This window comes from Calliphora vicina, chromosome 2, assembly GCF_958450345.1.
Source record: "Calliphora vicina chromosome 2, idCalVici1.1, whole genome shotgun sequence".
Taxonomy (NCBI): domain Eukaryota; kingdom Metazoa; phylum Arthropoda; class Insecta; order Diptera; family Calliphoridae; genus Calliphora; species Calliphora vicina.
In genome coordinates this window covers 112,983,905-113,006,697 of record NC_088781.1, presented here as the reverse complement: position 1 = coordinate 113,006,697, position 22,793 = coordinate 112,983,905, and the positions used below count along the sequence as shown (strand labels likewise).

Below are 22,793 nucleotides of genomic sequence, written 5' to 3'. Positions count from 1 at the left end.
AATTTTTGAAGCAAAGAAAAACTTCGTTTTTTACGCTATAATGTTCAATAACTAATTGAGAATAAATGACAGATATATACCCTTTAAAATGACATATAAGATATTAACAACAAATCCACGTTCAAAAGATACGCCATCTATTTCAAATCCCACATTTTTAAGTCATATACCCAATACTTTAGAGAGTAAGTTTTTTTTAGAATGGTGAAATTTTAGACCCATCAATTTTTGAAATATTAAACACACTTTTGTATGCCATAGATGCTCGATCGTATGTGGATAATTCGAAAAAGAATTAGGATTTTGCACTCAATATTACAGAAGTTATTTGGCTGAGAGAATGGTACATGGGTGGATCAAGTCCGCGACTTTTTGAATTTTCCGGTTCTAAATTTAAACGGAAATACTGTCTAAGCTTGATAAATTCTATGGAAACTCTGCACCATCAATTTCAATTGTAAAAAGGGGTTTACTGAATTTCGTTGTGGCCGTACAAGCACTGAAGATTTCGACGGTTCTGGAAGCCCAGTTGAGGTCTCTAAACCAGAAACAATTACAAGAAATCGCGATATGGTGTTGGCCGATTGGAGATTGAAAGTGCAAGAAATTGTGGAAGCCATAGGCATCTCTCATTGCTCAGTGCTTCCAATTTTGGGTATGAGAAAGCTTTCGACATGGCTGCCGGGTTTTCTGAAAATAGGGTGCTAAAATCCATGAATTAGGCTACGAAATGCTCCCTATTCCACCCTATTCTCCGGATTTAGCTCGTGTTTCCGAACCTGAAGAAATGTCTCAGCGGAAAGAGATTTGATTCCAACGATGAAATCATATCACATATTTTGATTAACTCGACATATCATATTATTTGGAAGGAACAAACAACTTGAAGAAACTTTTAAAAAACGAATTTTTAATTTGTTCAAGAAGCTTATTGTTGAAATACAATTTATTTTTCTCCATACTAAAATTTCATTGTTGAAACATTTGTTGAAAAAAATATTCAATATGATGCTGTCCTGCTTGTTTTATAGTTTAAGGAGAGGATGGTGAAAAAAACCTTAAGAACATGCAGATTAATTATTTTAATTGTGAACTTTTACATTAATCATACATACCTATTGTAAATACAAATACCCAATAATAGACTATTTTAAAACATGTTAGTTATTTTCAATCTTAACTAAATTAAAATTCTAAACACCTTCATCAGAAATTCCCTATCACATTTAAAATAATCAAAGATAACACTTACACTCGCAGATATCATGTTCAAAAATATGTAGCTCCCTACAAATGGCAACATTTAAAATTCCAAAATATTTTTGTCCAAAAACAAAACAAAATCTTTTCATAGCTTACGTTTTCCTTTTAAGCAACAATGTAGGCATAATTTCCATTTCATTATTTCATTGAAATTAAAAGTGTTACAAAAGCCAAGCCGCCGCCGCCGCTTCTGTCTTAACATAAACATCTGCATATAGGCAAACATATGTGAAGTGTTTGTTGGTTGGTGAAGACCATGGGGAAGAGCAATATTTGCTATTAACACCAAGTTGGTTTAAATAATTTAACCTGGCATTTGCTGGTAAACTATTATTCTTATTTAATCATTACAATGCAACAAATGCATACATACGACTGACTGACTGTGTACTTACCGCGAAACCAAACCAAACAACTAACAATCGACCGACAAACGTAGTCAGGGTCGTCGTTGCTGGCATTATTTTTAAAAGTTTTTTTTCTTTTTTTTTGTTTGTTAACAACCAAAGCAATTGCTATTACGAAATCATTTTGTTGCTCTTGCTTTTTTACTCTTTCTTTCTTTTGTTTGCCGGTAATTCTATGAAATATGATTTGCCCCAATCGAAATTGTCAGACGATTTTTTGGAAAATTTCGTTGTTTTCCTTGAATGCTAGCCTAGCTAGAGTACCGAACATATTAACAACAACAAAAAAAGTACTTACTAAGTGGTTGGTACAAAATTATTTCACTCGTATGGCCCAAGCAGAAGAAGACTTAAGGAAAACTTGTAAATGATTGTATCATGGCCATTGATGTCGTTGGGTTTATTTTGTTGATTAAGCATGGGCAACTTTGTTGGGAAAAATGTAGATACAAAACAGGGTTGCCAAGGGAAGGAATTGTGAATCAAAAAAGTCCAAGTACTAAGTTAGATCATATCTAACCTGCTGAGTTTTAAAAATTTACAAAACTGAAAATAATTTTTTAATTTCAGAATTATTATGTCTGTAATTAGTTCCCAGTTCTTGACAACCCTGCTTAATGGAATAAAAAAAAAACAAAAACTATAACATTAAACGCTTGCATAATGTATATTAGACTTTTTGTTGTTTGTTGCTCTCATTCTCTAAGATTATAAAAATTCACAATGTTGTACAAAAGATTTATTTTGTGTGCAATTATTCTTAAGTGCAGTGGGCAGTCTTTGAAGGTTCTTTTTTTTTCTTCTGACGTTTCTTTAGGTTGTGTTCTCTCTCCATATTTTTGCAGTAATTTTCATTCAAACATACATACACATGCAGCTAAATAAGTTCATTTGTATTTGTCAGTGTTTGAAAAGAGTTAGTTCTAGAAATAATCATAAATTATTAAGTTTGGGTAGCTAGAATAAGAGCCGTTTCCTCATTAGTTGAGTATCTTTTTTCCCAACGAAAAACTGCAGATTAAAGAAATTTGGTTTTCTCAATGTCTCATTTGCTTTTATTCTGTCGCAAAGCTAACCCGACCTCATCTGCCAATTACTTATTTATCGTACAGATAAATTCAATCAGCTGACTGCTGTTCGTAGTTTTTTTGTGTTTGTGTTTTTATAAACGAAACTAGCAGACCCGGTGCGCTTCGCCACCCCAATTAGAAGAAAGAAATAGTACTATTAAGTCTCCGTTTGTGAATCTAATTGTAAATGTCTAATTTCATATTTCTGGGTCCATTATTATAGAAAATGCAAAATGTGTTCCTAATTTAAAATTTTTATGTTTATTATTATAAAATATTCAAAAAGTACCATTACAATAAGGAAATAGTACCATTGATTATCACTTTTAAATTCGCATTCACTAAACCATAACCCGTCAAGTTTGAATTTTAGATTTGTATATCATTTCCTATATTATCAACTAATTTTGTTTCTATAATACTTAAGATTTAATAAATTATCACAAAACCGAAACCGATCGGTTTTTAATTTTTTAAAACCGAAACCGCGGTTTTGAAATTCTTCGATTTTTTGGAAACTCTAGGTCCATTATTATAGGAAATTCAAAAAAGTACCATTAGAATATATAAAAAGTACCAAAAATCCCCCACTTGTGGTTTCCCACTCACTCCGGTAGTATGTTGTATGCTTAATTTCATGTTTTAAGTCCATTGCTATAGAAAATTAAAAAAAGTACCATTAGAATAAACAAAAGGTACCATGAGGTATCCGCTTGAATTTTCAATCACTTAGGACCATATACGCTCAATTTCATATTTCTAGGTCCATTATGTTATAGAAAATTCAAAAAGTAACATTAGAATATAGAAAAAGTACCAAAAAGCACCCACTTGTAGTTGCTCACCCACTCGGGTCCGTATAACCTTTATTTAATGTTTCTAGGTTCATTGGTGAAGAAATTACAAAAAGTACCATTTGAATAAAGAATAAGTACCAAAAAGTCTCCCCCTAGACTTCTCACTCACTTAGGACCATATATGTTTAATTTCGTGTTTCTAAGTCCATTGTTATAGAAAATTCAAAAAAGTACCATTAGAATATAGAAAAAGTACCAAAAAGCAGCCACTTGCGGATTCCCACTCACTCTGGTCCATATAACCTTTATTTCATATTTCAAGGTTCATTGGTGAAGAAATTACAAAAAGTACCATTCGAATAAAGAAAAAGTACCAAAAAGTCTCCCCCTAGAATTCTAACTCACTTAGGACCATGTATGCTTAATTTCATGTTTTTAAGTCCATTGCTATAGAAAATTAAAAAAAAGTACCATTAGAATAAACAAAAGGTACCATGAGGTATCCGCTTGAATTTTCAATCACTTAGGACCATATACGCTTAATTTCATATTTCTAGGTCCATTATATTATAGAAAATTCAAAAAGTACCATTAGAATATAGAAAAAGTACTAAAAAGTATACACTTGTGGTTTTCCAGTCACTCGGGTTCATATAAGCTTTATTTCATGATTCTAGGTTCATTGGTGAAGAAATTACCATTCGAATAAAGAAAAAGTACCAAAAAGTGGCCTCCTAGAATTCTAACTCACTTAGGACCATGTATGCTTAATTTCATGTTTTTAAGTCCATTGCTATAGAAAATTAAAAAAAGTATCATTAGAATAAACAAAAAGTACCATGAAGTATCCGCTTGAATTTTCAATCACTTAGGACCATATACGCTTAATTTCATATTTCTAGGTCCATTATATTATAGAAAATTCAAAAAGTACCATTAGAATATAGAAAAAGTACCAAAAAGCACCCACTTGTAGTTTCCCACTCACTCGGTTCCATATAAGCTTTATTTCATGTTTCTAGGTTCATTGGTGAAGAAATTACAAAAAGTACCAATCGAATAAAGAAAAAGTACCACAAAGTCTCCCCATAGAATTCTCACTTACTTAGGACCATATATGCTTAATTTCATGTTTCTAAGTTCATTGTTATAGAAAATTCAAAAAAGTACTATTAGAATAAACAAAAAGTACCAAAAAGTCTCCCCCTAGAATTCTCACTCACTTAGGACCATATATGCTTAACTTCATATTTCTATGTCCATTATTACAGAAAATTCAAAAAGTACCATTCGAATATAGAAAAAGTACCAAAAAGCAGTCACTTGTAGATTCCCACTCACTCCGGTCTTAATTTCATGTTTTTAGGTTCATTGGTGAAGAAATTACAAAAAGTACCATTCGAATAAAGAAAAAGTACCAAAAAGTCTCCCCCTAGAATTCTCACTCACTTAGGACCATATATGCTTAATTTCATGTCTCTAAGTCCATTGTTAAAGAAAATTCAAAAAAGTACCATTAGAATATAGAAAAAGGACCAAAAAACCCACACTTGTGGTTTCCCACTCACTCGGTTTATATATAAGCTTTATTTCATGTTTCTAGGTTCATTGGTGAAGAAATTACAAAAAGTACCATTCCAATAAAGAAAAAGTACCAAAAAGTCTCCCCCTAGAATTCTCACTCACTTAGGACCATATGTGTTTAATTTCATGTTTCTAAGTCCATTATTATAGAAATTTTAAAAAGTACCATTAGATGAACAAAAAAGTACCTATAGTACAGTTCACACATTTTGGTACCTAAATATTATCCCCTATTCCTAACACTAACTTCACTCAAATACATATCAGCTAACTTTAATGTCGATAACTGAAATAATTTAAATTTTAAAAAGGTACCATTAGGAGAAAAGTACCAATTTCCCTTTTCTTACTTGAACACCCCTCAAGTTTGAAATTTAAAAATATTCCATTTTGCCAAGATTGTTTATGCTACAGGCATGTATCAAAATATTAAAATCTGTGTTAATGTGCCCAAGAATAAATATGTTTTAAAAAAAGTACCAAACTGTTTACCCGGATTTGGCCCAATATACACCTTGGTACTCGAGTTCCAAATAACACCCCGTTAGTTAATTTTTGTATGAATCCAGGAACCAACGTTAAAAAAAATTATCAAAATTGGCTTAATAATTTCAAATATAATGTATTTTCCCGATTTTATCCCCTTTCTGGTACCTTTTTTATCCCCATTGAGGTGGTACAATTTCATTGAAATAAATTTCTGTAACGTGGTGGGAGCTCATAATAAAATATTCGTATGTCTATGTCAAATTATAGAAAAACATATTTTATGAAAAAGTACCAAAAATTAACACAATTTTTATCCCTTAAAGGTTCGAATTTCCAAAAAGTACCAAACTTATATTTTTTATTTTTTGTTAATTAAAGAATACGATTTAAAATTTGTTTCTATGTTTATTGGTTTAAAAGATACGTAGGGTGCAAAAAAGTACCAAAATACAGTTTTTACCCGTTTTCTCCCGTAAAAGTTTCGAATTTCCAAAAAGTACGAAACACCTGTCAGCTTATTTATTAAATGGAGTAACATGCTATTTTAAGTTTTTTTATATCTTTATTAGTTTTGAAGATATAAGGTTACCGAATTTACCCGTTTTTACCCTTTTTTACCCCCTAAACGTTCGAATTTCCAAAAATCCCTTCTTATCGGATCGTTTTGGGGAGGGAGGAACCCACAGTTAAAATTTCGTGATTCTAGCTTCAGCCGTTTGGGCTGTGCGATGATGAATCAGTCAGTCAGTCAGTCAGTCAGTAACGTTACTCTTTTATATATATAGATTAAATAAATTTAAAAAACAAAAAGTTTAATAGAGGAATTAACATTAATTTGATGGAGGATGAACTCGAATAACATGAGTTCCAAGTGAATGCTGAAAGACTTTATCATGCCAGTCCTAACTACCTGGCAGACATGCAGGATAATGAATTTTTCCATAGAATCCGGCTGTCGATGGCCACATTAAACAGCATGTTGTTACTTGAAGGCAGAGTTCCCAAATTTCACATCTATTTTGAGAGGTATATCCATCTGAAAATAATGTTTTTTGTCGGTATATTGAGAAAACCAAAATTGTTAATGGACAGTTTATCGGCCTAATAAATTTATGTCGACATTTAGTAACAGGCAGTTTGTCGATACATTGAGAAAACGGGCTTAACTATTCTACAGCAAAAAATTTTTGAATTTTGGCAATGGCAACTAGTCCAAATACCTTATTTTGTAATGAGTGATCGTTACCCAGCACATTATTTTATTTATTGAGTGTATGAATTAACAATGCTTGAACTTTTAAAAATTTTAACATTTATTTTGAAACATTTGTACAATATAAATTTATTCAAAGTATTGACCATTGTTAGCTATGACCTTTTCCCATCTTTCCGGCTACAGAATTCCGAACCAAAAGAACTGCTCATATTTTGAGGCAAAGAATCAAGCCAATATCGAATACGAGAGAGCGTTCCGCATCGATCGAAAAAATAATAGTCGGACGGGTCACGGTGTGGACTATAAAGTGGGTGAGGCTAAACATGTCCACCACTTTATTCTCAATACTTTTCAACAGGTATTGCAGGTATATTACGGTTTCATGTCTGCGTATATTCTGTGCATTTTTGACCAATGCTGGCTTTAGACTAATCAGTTGCATTCGGTACGGGTTCCCTGTGATGATTTGGTCAGATTTCCGCAGCTCATAATAGATAAGACCCTTTTTCTCCCACAAAATGCAGATAATTGCATTAGCGCCATGAACATTTGGCTTTGGTGTCGATTCAGCTAGTTGGCTGGGCACCAAATACGGTCTCTTAAGCGTTGGGTTATTGTAATAGATTAATTTTTCATCGCAAGTAATGATTCGGTAAAAAATTGATTTTCTTTTATAACGTTCAAGCATCATTTCGGACATGCGAAATCGTGTTTCAAGGTATCTTGACTTCAATTTCCTGCTTTAGGATAAATACTGCTGCTCGAAAACATTTTTAAATTTCTGCTTGAGTAGCTACCAATGATTTTGCAAGCTCTTGTTAAGTTTTACAACAATCTTCATGGGGTAATGACGCCAATTCATGGTCTTAAAACTTATTTGGCTGGCCTGCTCGATCTTTGTTTTTCGTGTCAAACTCACCACTCGAAACCGTTGGTACACATTCAGCATTAAGTCTGACTTTATGTCATTCTAAAGAAATGATGTCTGACTTTATGTTATTCTAAAGAAATGACATTAGACTTCATGTTCCTTTACGGAAATGAAGTAAAACTGCATTTTATTCTAAAGATATGAAATCAGACTTTATGTAACTATTCCAAAGAAATTATCTCAAGATATTGTAAACAAATTAACTCAAACTGCATGCTATTCCTATGCAATGACAAATTTCGTTATATTGTAAGACATGAGGTCAAACTTCATGTTATTCTATAGATATGATGTCAAGCTTCGTGCAATTCTATAGAAATGAAGTCAAGTCTCATGAAAAGAAATTATTAAATTGGTTGAGTGTCATAAAATCCCATGTCACAATAATATTAGCAGGCATATTATGGTGAAGCATAAACTAGAAAGACTCATTATATTCGGAAAATGTTTACCCTGGTTTAAAACACCATAATAATATTTTTTTAGGTAAGTAGAGTTTTTACTGGGTATTGCCTTTTGTTGTTAGGTTATATTGTTCGGCCTAGGATAAAATATAACAACTACCCATTTTTCCATCCACTAAAATCTGGAAAGAAAATATTCATTTCATCGTCGTTATACCCTGGAAAGGGATATTCCAAAAGTTTTAAAGTCTCTGCGATACAGTTAAAATAAATCTGGAATTGCTGTCATAAGGTATAAGTCTCTGCGATAATATTCAAATATTTATGATGGTCTTAGAAGATAGAGGGAATTTAAACAAATTATTTTCAAGTGATCATTGTACTTTCCTTTATTTCTCATAGTTATATTTAAGTTAAACCACACAGTCTTATTATCTAGGACAAGAGTGAGAAAACATACTGGTACCGTCGTTAACAAAGAGACTTGGTTCAAATGCTTCACTAAGTTGGATTATTAGATTCCTTAGTACTCTTTAGAGACAACCTGCTCTTTTTTTCCGACAAATTACTTCTAATAAATCCTGTCACTTTTCCATCGTAGTTTTTATTTTTAACATCCCTACACACCGGAAAGCAAGTTTCCACAATCACTTTTAAGGCCTCAGCACTACTTCAGGTATTCCCTGTATAGATGATTAGGACATCACTTTTGCTGAAGCACGATGCTTCTACTTATTATCTGGATATCGAATGGATGCTTACATCCTTCTTAAGATCATGTAGTCAAGTACATTTGGTGTTTAGTTTCTCCCAATATATTCCAGTGAGTAGTTTCTACCCAAATTCGACATTTCATTGGCATGATGATATCATCGCATGCTAGGAGTGTGATGGCATGAGATTCCAGGTCGACATCATGGGTTCTTGTATGGCAGGTGGCAATCTTTAAGCCTTATGTACTATAATTAGATAAATGAAAAGAATTGATGGCATTTTTCTGACCAAAACACAGCATCTAACTTTAACTTTTTGAGTATGGTATATAAATACATACGATAATTCGTGATTGGATCCATTAAACTTTACTGGCCATTAAACATGCTCTTTGGATTACGGGCACGTGAATAATTTAAATATCCGCATTGACATTTCAGGCCGCTCTGTGAGGCATCTCTTGTTTGCTATTCCCCCTCAGGTTGGCTAATATCAATTGCTTCTACTTAGCTCAGGAGTCTAGGTAGCATGTATTACTCGGTCTGTGTGCAGAGCCCTTTGCAATTATTGCAGAAACTTGGCTAGAGGATTGTGTAACCAGTATAAGAATTCGATAGTAGAACATTTGATCATTTTCGGTCCATAAGTAGCATGAGACATAGATATTGTTCTGTGCTGGAGAGTGGATCTCCTGCGCCCAACGTTCTTAGAAAGCCGAGAGAAAGATAAATGTAATACCAGTAGGCAGAGAGGTGTTTAGAGTCATCATCCATGTCAACTCCGATCCCACATATGAAAAACATATAAGTCTAGCCAGACAAAGCTAATCCGGTATATACGGAGTTCATTTCGATTACCCTTATATATTTTGATTGACAAGGACAAATATGAAGGAAAAACGGTCTTGAAACATTTATTGGTGGTTTGTGTCTCTATCATTGATAAGAAATCAGACATTGTTAAATGGTAGACTAGGATTCCTTATTTAGATTAACCACTATTTTGGAACCAGACAGAACTACGCCGAATATGGAAGTGGCGCTCAAAGGAATAAACAATGGATAGTTGTAAGATCAGTAGTAGTAGGAATATGCAAACACGTAGAGCCGTAGTACCTCAGTAACAGCTCATAACATAGAGAAGAGACGCTACTGATGGTTAGACAAACTTGAAATAGGAATCACTGGACATCCAATGCAAAAGGTCTTGTAGCAAAAGTATTTCATAAAAATATCCTAAAATTACACCTTTACTGTACTGTTTCTCAAAATTCTCCAGTTCTTTTCCAATTAATTCCTTTAAATCTCAACAATTTAGCCATATGTATGAGCTTGTGGTATGTTTATGAAGTTACCCACCTTCCATGGCACCAAATGTCGTTAACTATCTTAAACTAAATTTGTTGCTATAGTTAGTTGTTGGTATTATTATTATTAAGGAGTACACTGAGTGTACTTGCAGCCATAAACATGAGACACTTTTGTATTTATACACAATTTTTTTTCTTCTCTCTCTTATTTGTGACTACAAAACCATTTAGAAAATGTGGTGCTGTTGAATTTGAATTATTTTGTAGCCTACACTTTGCACACACGTACCAACCAATAGACCCCAAACCTCTATACGTTGATGGAGAGGGGACAAAAACTGCATAAGCGAACAAAAAAAATTACAAAAAACCAAAATACCTGAGGTAAATGTCTACCATACACCTCTTTTAATATAAATTCATGCATATGCGATGGTGATTTGAAAAGTTTTTAGGAATAACAATGGGATTTTAAATTAATATGAAACGAAAAAGACTTGGGCAACCGAATTTTTGCTACCCCTTCTAAAATTTTTTATAACTTTAAAATATAGTCAGTAAGGTAGAATCAATCGATTGGCAACAAGATCGGTTCTACTACGAATAAATTATTTTATTTGGAAGCAGCAATCCAATAAAATATTGGACGATGTCCAAAGAGCACTTAATACAGGAAGGGCCATTTAAAATTTGAATAAGCTATAAAACATACTGATTATTTTTTAAAATTTCTTGTTATATTGAAAAGGTTGAATGGAGCACAATATCTATAAATATAAAAATGGATGTTCGTATGTATGTTCCGAATGAACTCAAAAACGTCTGTCGATTTTGACGTCAATCTTCAGAATAGTCTAGCGAGTAACACTGTATGGTCAGATTTTTGATTTTCGGTCTGTGGGCGGAGGGGTGTGGCAAAATCCAATTTTTACATTATACCGCTAATGTCCTATATTTCATAAAAATGTGTATATGTATGTTCCGTATGGACTCAAAAATGGCTGGACCGATTTTGATGAAATTTTCACAGAATCTTCAGAAAAGCCTTTCGGGTAACAGTGTAAAGTCAGATTTTTGATTTTCGGTCTGTAATAAACAATTTAGTTTACTCTTGTTTATTAGGTGCATGAATAAGAAATTCCCATACTAAATTTATGAATTCATTGGAACCAGCCGAAATGCCACTACATGTATTAACATTAAAGGTTGGATCAACGACTTTGTCCGAAACTGTATATTAAAATCGAGATCGAGATGCAATATAAAACAGATGTTTTTTAAAGGCCAGCAACGCGGACCGGGTTCAGTTAGTCATTCATAAGACTACCACGACTGGCTCGGCAGTACCTCATCCCAATTTTTCAATGGCAACTTCGATTTCATGTCGGTTTGTGTAGCATTTATCCTTAATGGCTCCCCACAGAAAATAATACAAATCACAGCTCCGAAGCTCAGAGCGTTAAATGTCGATGGTAGAGTTGGCTGTGGCCCGTCCTCCATGACATTCTCTTGAATGTTTGAAAACAAAAATTTGGTAACGGAGGCTCCTTGCTCATTTTTGAAGAAAAATAGCCCAAAATTCACACCAAACAGTGAATCATTGTGGATGCATTGGCTTCTAAATAGTCACGTATGGGTTCGCTGAACCCCATATGCGGTAATTTTGCTTATTGACATAGACACCGAGATGAAAATGAGCTTCATCCGAAATCACGATTTTTCGGTAAAATTCTTCATCTTCTGCCAAACAATCTTCAGACCATTGGGCAATGCAAAAACGCATCGGATGGTCATTAGACTTCAGTGGTTAGACCAATTGAAGCCTTCATATCGAGGACTTTGTGGAAAATTCTTCTCAAAGAAGTTCAAGAAATGTTCAGTTCCTGAGAACGATGAAGAGTTGATGTTCATGGATGTTCTTGGACATTTTCAGCCACAGCAGCAATATTTTCAATTGTATGTAATATTGTGATTCAATTGCTATATTTTTCTATTCTTTTTTCTAAGAACTTTTCATCCTGCTCTTTTATATACACTATTCATTTAGTCTGTTTTTAATATGCCTTAAAGCTATTAGGCGGAAATATTTTCAAGGAGTATTTTTTTTCGTTCACTTCAATTTCAGTTTTGCTTTTAATTTTAATTTTTTTCTTTTCATCTTTTTGCAAGTATAAACTATGAGGACGGCAAGTATAAACTTTTGTCGTCTGACTATGGACAACGTTTTTTTCAGCAAGTTGTATCTACTGCTGCCGTTGTTGTCGTCGCCTTTTCTTCAAATTTGCAATGCCCGGGAACATGTTGTATTTAAAATGTTTCACCCTACTTGTGCTTATTGATGAAATGTAATTAGTCAGTGTCAGGTCCGGCATTCAATGGTTGGTTGTTTGTCTGCATTTGTCTGTCTATAAAGTACCAGTACAAGTACTTGTTGTACTTACCTATTGGTACTTTATCTGCTTTTCTGTTTTTTTTTTTTTTTTTTGCTCTGAAGATTGTGTCTTGTAGCTAAATGTATGTATTATATTATGTTAACATTCATTGTCACGTTTTATACATTGCGGAACTGTTTTCTTTATCTATTGCTTCTTTTTATTAGCATTTGCCAAAGAAAATGCCAAGTTTTAGTAGGGTGGCGAATTTACTACGTTGGGTTTTCCGTTGTATGCTTAGATCATAAGTGTATTTTTTATGATTACAAAGAGATATTGGAAAAAATGTTTATAAAAGAATACAAATAACAGTTAGAAGGGGTTTTTTTATATATCTAACTATAGATTGTTTGCTAATAATTCAATTAGAACATAGTGCAGAAATTAATTTAGATGTTTTAGAAAGATTTTTTAATTAAAAAGTTCCATTACAAATTAGTTCCTTTACAATTATTTAAAGATATTGAAGCTTGGCTAGCAGCAAAAAAGGGAAGGGAAATTAATTCAAATTAAGATTGATTTAATAAAGATCTGTCATAATTGAATTTTATAAAACTAATAATTCTAGATACTTTTTTCGGATTTTGAAAATACTTCAACTTTTCCAAAACTATATAATTTTCTCAATTTTGCACTGTTTTTAAAACCATTTTTGTGTTATTATTATGTTTTTTTTGTTTGTCTTTATTTAATAAAATATTTTGACCTTGAATTATTTAATTTTTTTTCTTATATTACGTCCAGCATATTTACTAAATTAATCGTTAAAACAACTGAGATTGCATACCAGAGTAAATATGAAGACAAAAAAAAATCACAAGAAAAAATTCACATATAAAATAAAAGATAAAGTAAAGGACGACTATAGAAGTTACTACATTAAAGAAATAATTTAAGATAAAAGATTTTAATCAATATGGCTTCATGACATTCTAGCACTTTGTCTGGAATTGATTCGGACTAATTCATCAGAAGTTATAAATAAATATAAGACAAAGTATAACAGATTCACAAGTCTTTATAATAATTCCGGCTTTTGTACTAAAACTGCTGATGTTATCAAACAGATAGTTAACTATGAATTACTGGGAGTGGTCGTCAAATTTTAAGGTTTTCAGATTTCCTGATATCTCAAACAGAGTCTCCCAGATTGTTTAAAATTTCTCTCAGCTTCGTATAAGACAATGGCAAATATTTAAATACAAACAATTCACTTTTCTACTGAAACTAAGATGTCATTTTCTCAAAACTGCTGTCAACATAACTTCTCCCTCAATCTGGGTAGGGTACCCAGCAATACCAAGGATAGTTATGAAAAAAAAAACCCAACCACGAAAATCTCTATAATAATCATATAAACATATGCTGCAACGGAATCCTGTTCCTTTTCCTTGAGAGTGTTTGCATGTATATCTTCTAGTACTGAATTCTTCGTAAGTGTTGTTTCACATTTACAAGTGATACAAGAAAAGAAAAAAACCCAAAAACTAAAAAAAAAACAGTCCAATAATAACTTTAACAGGAACACCAGCCAAAAAAAAAAATAAAAACAAAACAAAAAGAAGCCCAATCAAGATAAACATAGTATTCGCGCTCCTGTTACGACAACAATGCTGCTGATGATGATGACGAAGACGAAGACGACGTCGTCGATGTTTCAACCTTGTTTTGAATGGATGAAATTGTTTGGTTGGATGGTTAACTGACAGTATGAATGGTTAACTATATACTTGAATGTTTTAAGTATTTATTGTTGTTTTTGATTTGGCTTTGTTTTTCATATGGAATAAGTAGTATCCTCCGAAAGAGCAGCTAGTGTCAGACATACTTAGTTGTTTAAGGTAGTTGTTGGATTTTTTTTAGTTTTGGTTTTGGTTTTTGCTTGTGTTTTGGGTTTTAATTCACATAAAAAAGGATCATTTAGCTGCATTTTATTTATTGTTATGATACACTTGTGATTATAAGTTTTTTTTTTGTTTTGTTTTTGCGTTGTTCTTTTTTCGTGCTCTCTTGTCCGGTGAATGGCTAATATGATGCCCACAATGGTTATGCATAAGGAACAGTGAAGTGGTTAGAGGGACCAGATTTTCTGCAGACGATGTTAGGATATTTAGTTGCTGTTTTAGTTTCGGAAAATCTGAAACCGGCAGCCACTCATTAAGTAGCTCACTTGGGTTGATTCAAAACTGATCCCATTGTGATACCCAAGAAGACAGTAGGATATTTATACTACATCCGTTGTTTTCAAGGTGAACCAATCTGATTATCTGATGAAGAAATGGATTCGTCTCAGATTCATTTTGATAACTGATTTAAACGGGAGAGGAATTGTGTTCCAAGAATACGTTTCCTCAAGTTTGTCAGAACCGGGCATTGGCAGTATATGTTGGATACAGTTTCTTCCTTTTCGTTTCGAAGTTTCTACAGTAATGGTTAAACCGTAGGCCTATTCTTCTACAATATGTTTCAATTATGCAGTGTCCTCTAATAAAATAAACAGTTAGCCTTATTTGCTCACGACGGAATTCTATATGTCGATTCATCCTACCGACATCGTATACTGGCCAGGGCGGCCTCTCTATAACACATGTGGTTTCATTACTACACCTGTTCTGTGTATTTTCATATAGTTTCTGCTGTACAACCATCTAAAATTTTGCAAGGAAAATACCTGCAAAGGGATAATCTCCTCCTCAGCAATCATCGATCCCTTTTTGGCCCTGATTTCCATCGTGCCCAGGGAGCCATGTACACGTTATCCTAGAATGTCTTGCAATCACATTTAGGAATACCAGGCATACTTTGGTTAGCCTGTCGTGAAGACATCCATGTTTTCGTTAACGGCAGCCTTGCTATCAGTAAATATACATACATACATACACAGAGAAAACTGATTCGTAGTAGAAACCGAATGTGTTGCCAATCGAATGATTCGGTTGCACTCATCGAGTTTTTGGGTTCTAGTAACTGAAAGTCAGTTGATAAAGAAGAATTTCGATTGAAGCAACCTAAGTTTTGCTACCATTTCTTTGATTTCGTAGCCACAACCGCAAAATTCGATCACTAGGCAGAATCATTCGATTGGCAACAAATTCGGTTGCTACTACGAATCTTTTTTCTCAGTGTATATCTTCAGATATTCGATAGTACCTCAGCCGTTTGAATGCACGTTTTGTGGCAGTACTTAATTTCCGCCTAAAGAGAAGTGCAGAAGTTAGGAAGCCTGAAATAGAATTTTATTCCATAGTTCTCGATAAAGAAATGACCACCCAACCTATTACTCCATTTAGCTTTATGACATCATCAGGGAGTTAGAGTCCGGGTAGCCATATATCCCTATTCGGTATCAATTTTATGGAATTGCATGGAAAAAAAAATTGTTTGCGATGCAATAATTGACATTTCTATGGATGTTTCCACAGTAGTGCAGTATCTGAGTGTGCTCAAGGTCCTTACCAGAACAAGAGCAGCCAGCACTCAGTCTCAAAGAAGAGTTGAGAGCCATTTGTATCACCAGTAGCCAGTTTAAAATAGTAAAAAGTTCCTTGGAAGAAGTAGACCTTACAGCGCCTGTTATCAGTATTGCAATAGTCCTTAGAACCCGTTCAGTGGCCTTGAACAAAATTGTTTTAACAACTGCTTTCAAGATCCAATTGATACCCTTCGGCCCAGTTCTCTAGTTAGTACCAATTGCAGGAGTAGCTGACCACATAGGTCTTGTTAATCCTGTTTTTAATATTCAGATTCCAGGATAATCTTTTATAATGAATATACTGAATAAATACATTGAGTGCTAATATTCAAAAAGGTCTATATGCAGTCTTATTTATACTGCAGTTAGACGTTTTTGAATATAAGCCCTGGTTATATCTTCTTCGCTTGAAAGACATTGTATTTAAAATTAGAAAAAAAGACTTTAGTTTTATTTTTATCTGGATTACAAAGTTGAACAATGTTGCCTCATATCTTGCTTCATATTTTATTTTCTACCAAACAGATTTTTCACACTAGAACAATACTGAAGATTACGGCACGATCTCTTTAAATATTGTACGGCACATTGGACAGCACCGTGTTTTACACTAACAGATGTTTATTAGATTGTTTTATTTTCTTTTATTTCAACGATAAGGAATACACTGTATTTAAAACTAGAGTAAAGTTCTTCAGTATTTAACTTTTTTCACTTGTAAGCTCCAATTTGAATATCAGCATTAGAATGTTTTACAAGGTTGTCTCACATTTTGCTTCATAACTTTTTCTCCACCAAAACCGATTTTGCTTATTTTTGATAGCACACTGCCAAGGAATATATTAAAGATTACAGCATGATCTCCTTAAATTTAATGTGGCATATTGGACAGTAGCATGTTTTACACTAACAGACAAAGGTTTATTAGGTTGTTTCTTTTATTTTTTAACAATTTACCATCAAATGACCCCCATCCAACTAAAAAGTGTGAAAACATAATTAGAATTACTAATAATATTTAAATTTTCTCTTAGAACTATGAAAATAAACTGGTCCCCTTAACACTTCAGTTAAATACTTGTTCGCACTACATGAGTATGTTGTTTAGACAGTGATGGGATTTTTTTTTTTTTGTTTTCTTATAAATCGATTTTGATTTTGGCTAAAACTGATTCATATTCATAATAAACTCGATAATAAATATACATAACATAAGTTTTGAATGCTTTTAATATAACTAAAGACAATGAAGCAGCAGCAAAAAAAAATCGTTATTTTTAAACTCAAACTCATTCACTGCTGTCTTTCTTTGGCACTCAAGAAAAAACACAACAACAACAACAAAAAAAATATCAGACTTTTAATCATGATTTTTATGCGCATAAAATGAACTATAAATTATTAAGTGAACACCAACTAAAAATACTTAATAATTTTACTTCAAAACATTTTGTTAAATTTATATATTTTTTTTTTTTTTGTATAAAAACACTTTTATATACAAAGTAATTACCAGTTAGCAATCATTTTCAGTTTAAAGGGAACGCCTTTATTCTAAGATCAAATCTCACAAATATAAATTAATTATTTTTTTTTTTGTACTTTCTTGTTCTAATTGCAGTTTCACCACCCTGTCTGCTAATCGAAGATATACGGCGAGATGAAAAGACCATTAAGGATCTGGCCAATACCATTACCAATCTAAGTCAACAACAAAAGAATCGTTGGACAACAACGGCTGTTAACAATGTGCTCAACACACATTTGCATCAGCACAGCAGCAACAACAACAACAATAACAAAACGCAACATCAACAAGATGATAAAAATTCTAGAGATGAAACCGATTTCTATAGGCCAAACACAAAACATACATCGTCGTCGTCGTCGTCGTCAGCATTAGAAACACAAAGTCATTTAAGACCAAAGTCATTGCCATTGGCCTCAAATTCAACACCCGCCATAGTATCCGCCATTGTTAAGAAAATTCCACCAGTTATGGTGTCATCTTCCAACCAGGCGAATGCCACAAATAACATTAACAGCAGAAGCAAATCTAGTCCACGTTATCAAATGCAACAACATCAACTACAAAGCAATCAAAATTTAAACCGACGCCAACAAAAACAACAAGCTCTCGAGCGTGGCGATCCCGATGGTGGTTGTAATTTAGATGATCTCTCCTCTAACTATTTGGCCAAAACAGTAGAATTGCGTGTGAATCCACCACCACCGACAGCAAATATTGCAACACCACCCACCACCAGCACAACCGCAACCAACAACACCATTCCGGCCTCAGTTGTTGAATCACTCAATGCCAAAAAAGGTTGGCTAATGAAGCAAGATAATCGTACTGGTGATTGGACGAAGCATTGGTTCACTTTAAGTGGTGCTGCTCTGTTCTATTATCGTGATCCTGTTTCAGAGGAACGTGGTGTCTTGGATGGTGTATTGGATGTTAATAGTCTTACAAATGTGGCCGAAGTGAATGCGAATAGAAATTATGCTTTCCAACTAACAACATGGGATAAGCGGCGCCTAATACTGGCTAGTCTATCGCCCAACTCACGTAATAGTTGGATAGCAATTCTACGAAACGCTGCAGGTCTGCAACAAAATCCTGCTGTAGTCATACAAACCAGCAACAACAGCAGCAGCAATAGCAGCACCGGCAACAATAGCAATAATAATAATAATAGCAGCCAAAGCAATTGTAGCATGATGAAGCATTCTTCTACCTTGGTGGGTACGAATGAAAATCATAATGTTAGCAATAAATCTATGACTACAACAGAGCTTATAATCAAAGATAATACAAGTGATGATATGAAAAGTGAAATTGAAAAGGATTTCATAAAGGCACAAAGGATCAACAACAACAACAGCAGCAGTAACAAGAGTGTGAAAAAATTAACCACAGAAACTAGTCCCCAGGTGATAATCACCAATGTCAGTAGTTCAACTTCACCCAAATCTTCGTTAATAAGTCCCCAGACTCCCATAACACCAAAGACTGCCATGCATTTCTCTTCGGATGAAGAGTATCGTACGGCCTCTGAAGGTGGCCGTCGCGATAGTATAGGAGATTGGGGTTCTCCTTTGTCACCCTCACCACCTGCACCCCTTAATGTCATGAGAGCCAAAGATAGAATGCGTCCACGTACCACCACACCCTGCCCCAGAATGCACAAACGTTCAAGATCATCCCCACCCTCTTCGAGACGTAGCACGGTGGATAGCGTGGGTTCCGATGAACTGCCTATTATTCACACCGTCCACGAAGAAATCAATCTGAATGTGGATAAGGAACTGCAATTTCGTTTGAGTGTAGTGGAAAAGGAACGCGATATGTTAAGAGATGAAGCCAAAGAACGAGAAACCCGCATGTCTGAACTACTCAATACCCTAGAGCGTACTGAGCAAGAGCTTAACAGTCGCATACATGAAATGGAAGAAGTCAGAGAGAGTCTTAGCACACAACTAGAAGATGCCAAGAGAAATGCCTCTGAAATCATAGAGAGACTAACGGATGAACTGGAGGAAGGCCAAAGAAAAATAAAAGATTTAGAAGATCGCCTGGCGCGTGGCATTGAAGAGAATGAAAATCTCTATAAACGTTTAAGGGAAATGGAAAGCTACAGTCCAGCCAGTTTTATAAATCTTCAGAAAAGTAAAATGAAACGCATGGATTCTCTAAGCGATCTAACTCAAATCAATGACATTGATCCCTATGGATTAGAGCGTGATTCCTTGGCTGAGGAATATAGTGAGCTAAAGGGTCGTTTTGAAAAGGCTGTCAATGAAATAAGAGCCATGAAGCGGGAACTGAAGGAGTCACAAAATCAATATGATTCTTTGGAAATTTCCTACGCTTCCCTGAAACAAGATCTGGAACGCAAGGAGATACAAGATCAATCTCAATCACAAATGATGGCTGCCAGAATACAGGATCTTACCCTCAAATATAGTTCGTCAGAGAGGCAAGTTAGAACTTTGAAACAGAAATTAGCAAAGTCCGAACGTAGAAGATCCTTATCACTTAAAGGCAAAGAACAGTTAACCGTATCCAAAGAACTGGAAGTCAAACTGGGAGAATTGGAAAATAAAATAGATGAGCTGGAGAAAACTCATCACTTGGATATAAAGCAGCCAATTATGGAAAATCCACAAGCACCTAGAAGCTCCATTAAAAAATCCTCCAGAAGACGATCATTGGATGCAAGTCTCTCGGCTGTGGGATGCTCTGACTCCCTGCAGTTTTTGGTAAGAGTTAATGATTTGGAGAAACGTTGTGATGGAGTAACTAGCTCTAGAAGTTCTTCATGTACACCCACACCAAATTCGGCTACACCAAATTTAGATTCTCCTTCAAGGGCTTCACCTGCTGGCAATATGAGACTATCAGAGCATTTAATTGAACGTTTAAGATGCCTGGAAAGTGTTTTGGTTACCAGCAAAGATCGGTTAGAGCAAAGTCTAAGTCAATTACAAAATTTAAGATCTTCCCGCACTAGACGTTCCGTATCACCCATAACTGAACGCAAGGATTCGTATCGTTTTGTGGAGCGTTGTCTGCACGAAGTGGTCAAGTTAATAAGAGAATCCACTGAGACCTGTGTTTTGCAAAGCACCCATCATGAACTACCACAACCCAGTGTCTATATGTTACCCGATTCTAGTCCTGTTAAGAAAGCTTTAACCCAATTAGAATCTCAGCTGAGGTGTAAATTGGCAGAACTGCTAAAGCAAAGACGTATGCTGAGAGAACGTAATGAGTTGACCAAACGTAAAGATCTGGAGCTATTAGCCGAAAGAATAGCATTTGAAAGTGTATGCTTTGGAAAGCTAAGAGACTCTGTAGAGAGAGCTGAAAATCCTGAACTATTTTGCGAACGGCAAACTAGGGCTGAAGTGGCGGAAACTTCACATCTTATGTCTATGCTGAAGGCTAAGCTGCAAGGAAAATGCACAGTGAAAACTAGCGGAAGTCTAGATATATTGGCAGGAGTTTTGGCGCGTCGTCTCTTACTGTCTTCTTATCAAAAGAGCCATGGTACTCAAGCTCAACAAGATGTCAAAATTGCTATGGAACCAGTAGACCAAAATATGTTAGATGATCTTTTGCGTCAGCAGAATGAAATCAATGTTATTGCCAAACGCTATAAAAACAATGCCATGGAAAACTTGGCCACCAGCTTGGCGGCTGAAACTTTAAGCTACATGTCTACCAATGACTTAGTGCAGGGTGCTGTTCAGGAAGCTTGGCGTCAAGCTCAAGAAACCGTTAATGCTGAATTAGTGCAATCTGAAATTGCTCATATTATGATGCGCAACGCCGAAAGACTAGAATCATCTATTGCTCCATCCTTTGGATACACTCTTACTTCCGAGGAGCGTTTGTCTTTCGAGAAATTCGCTGATGCGGTACACGATGCCTTAAGAAGAGAAATGGAATTGGCTGTCACACAACTGACACAGTGCTATGAGGAGACTATGCAGCACATGAAACGCGGTCAATGGCGCATGCATTTGCAGCACGAACATAAGGCATCTGAGGGACGACAATTGCTATCAGAGTTTGCCGATATCATAGCTCACAAAGCCTTGGTAGATGCGCGCATTGATGTTTTGAGAGGAGATTATGCCTCACATCCTGCCTCGAAGATGGATGAAGAGAAGGAGGTAAAACGATTGGGTATTACGGCATTACAGAAATATGAAAATCTGTTTGAGGAACTTTCAAATGATCTGCAAATTAATAATTCAGATGATATACTCCTGGAAGCAGATTTTGAATTTATGTATAAGCAACATGCGGTTGATTTTCTTAGCGATCGCCAGGTGTTGTGTGACATTTCGACCTTCCTCAGTCAATTGGAAGACTCTCTAATCGCATTGCAATGTGAGGCCACCACATCATCCAATGAACACATACCACGTACCGAAATATCCATTGAAAGTCTACAAGATGTTTGTCACAAATGCTGTGAATTACGCAAACGAGCCGATCAACTTCTGCAAGAAGTACATCGCAAATTGAATGCCTCATGTCAGCATTGTTTGCAGGTGCGCGAAAAGTTGCACAGTCTCCAGGAACAGCATGAAAGTGAAATTTTACGTTTACAACAGTCACATGCCAAAGATTTAACAGCTCTAATGCAACAAGTCGAACACCAACGTACAGCCATACGTTGCCTGGAGGCCGAAAAGAATGCCATCAACCAAGACTTGAACAAAAGCGAAGAGCTAATGGAGGAGCGTGAACGTGAACTGCAAGCAGCAACACAGAGGCTCAATGCAAAAGAGCTAACAGTGCAAGCCACCCAAGGTGAACAGCGTGAGTTATTGAAACGCCTCGAGGCGGAAGAGGAAAAAGTGCGTTCGTATCAGGAGGAAAGTGATGCATTAACAATGAAATGTGCACGCCAAGATGATGAGTATGTAATGCTGTTGCAGGAACGCGACTACATACAGTCACAGCTAGCCAAAGAACAGGAGAGAAGTAGACGTTTTGAGAAACGTTTAGAGCTGCTGGAAATGGAGCATGGCAAACAAATGGAATGCCTGCAGCAGGCATATGGCGATCAAATGATGGCACACTGTTCCGAATTGCCAAATGTTGTGGATGAGGAGTCGTTCCGTCAACGTTACCAGTCGGAAATTGAACAATTGAGGGTGAGTTTTTGTTAGTTTTTATAATAT

The 22,793-nt window shown here is 35.0% G+C and overlaps 1 protein-coding gene across 6 annotated transcripts in view; it reads left to right on the top strand.

Annotated features, from left to right (window-relative positions):
• The window catches only part of osp (outspread), a 302,097-nt gene that overhangs the window by 261,706 nt on the left and 17,598 nt on the right, over positions 1 to 22,793 (top strand). For all 6 annotated transcript variants that reach the window (XM_065499376.1, XM_065499373.1, XM_065499375.1 and 3 more), the window contains exon 6: positions 17,710 to 22,766. In XM_065499376.1, the coding sequence (XP_065355448.1) occupies positions 17,710 to 22,766 (5,057 nt within the window). The remainder of the gene's footprint in view (positions 1 to 17,709; positions 22,767 to 22,793) is intronic.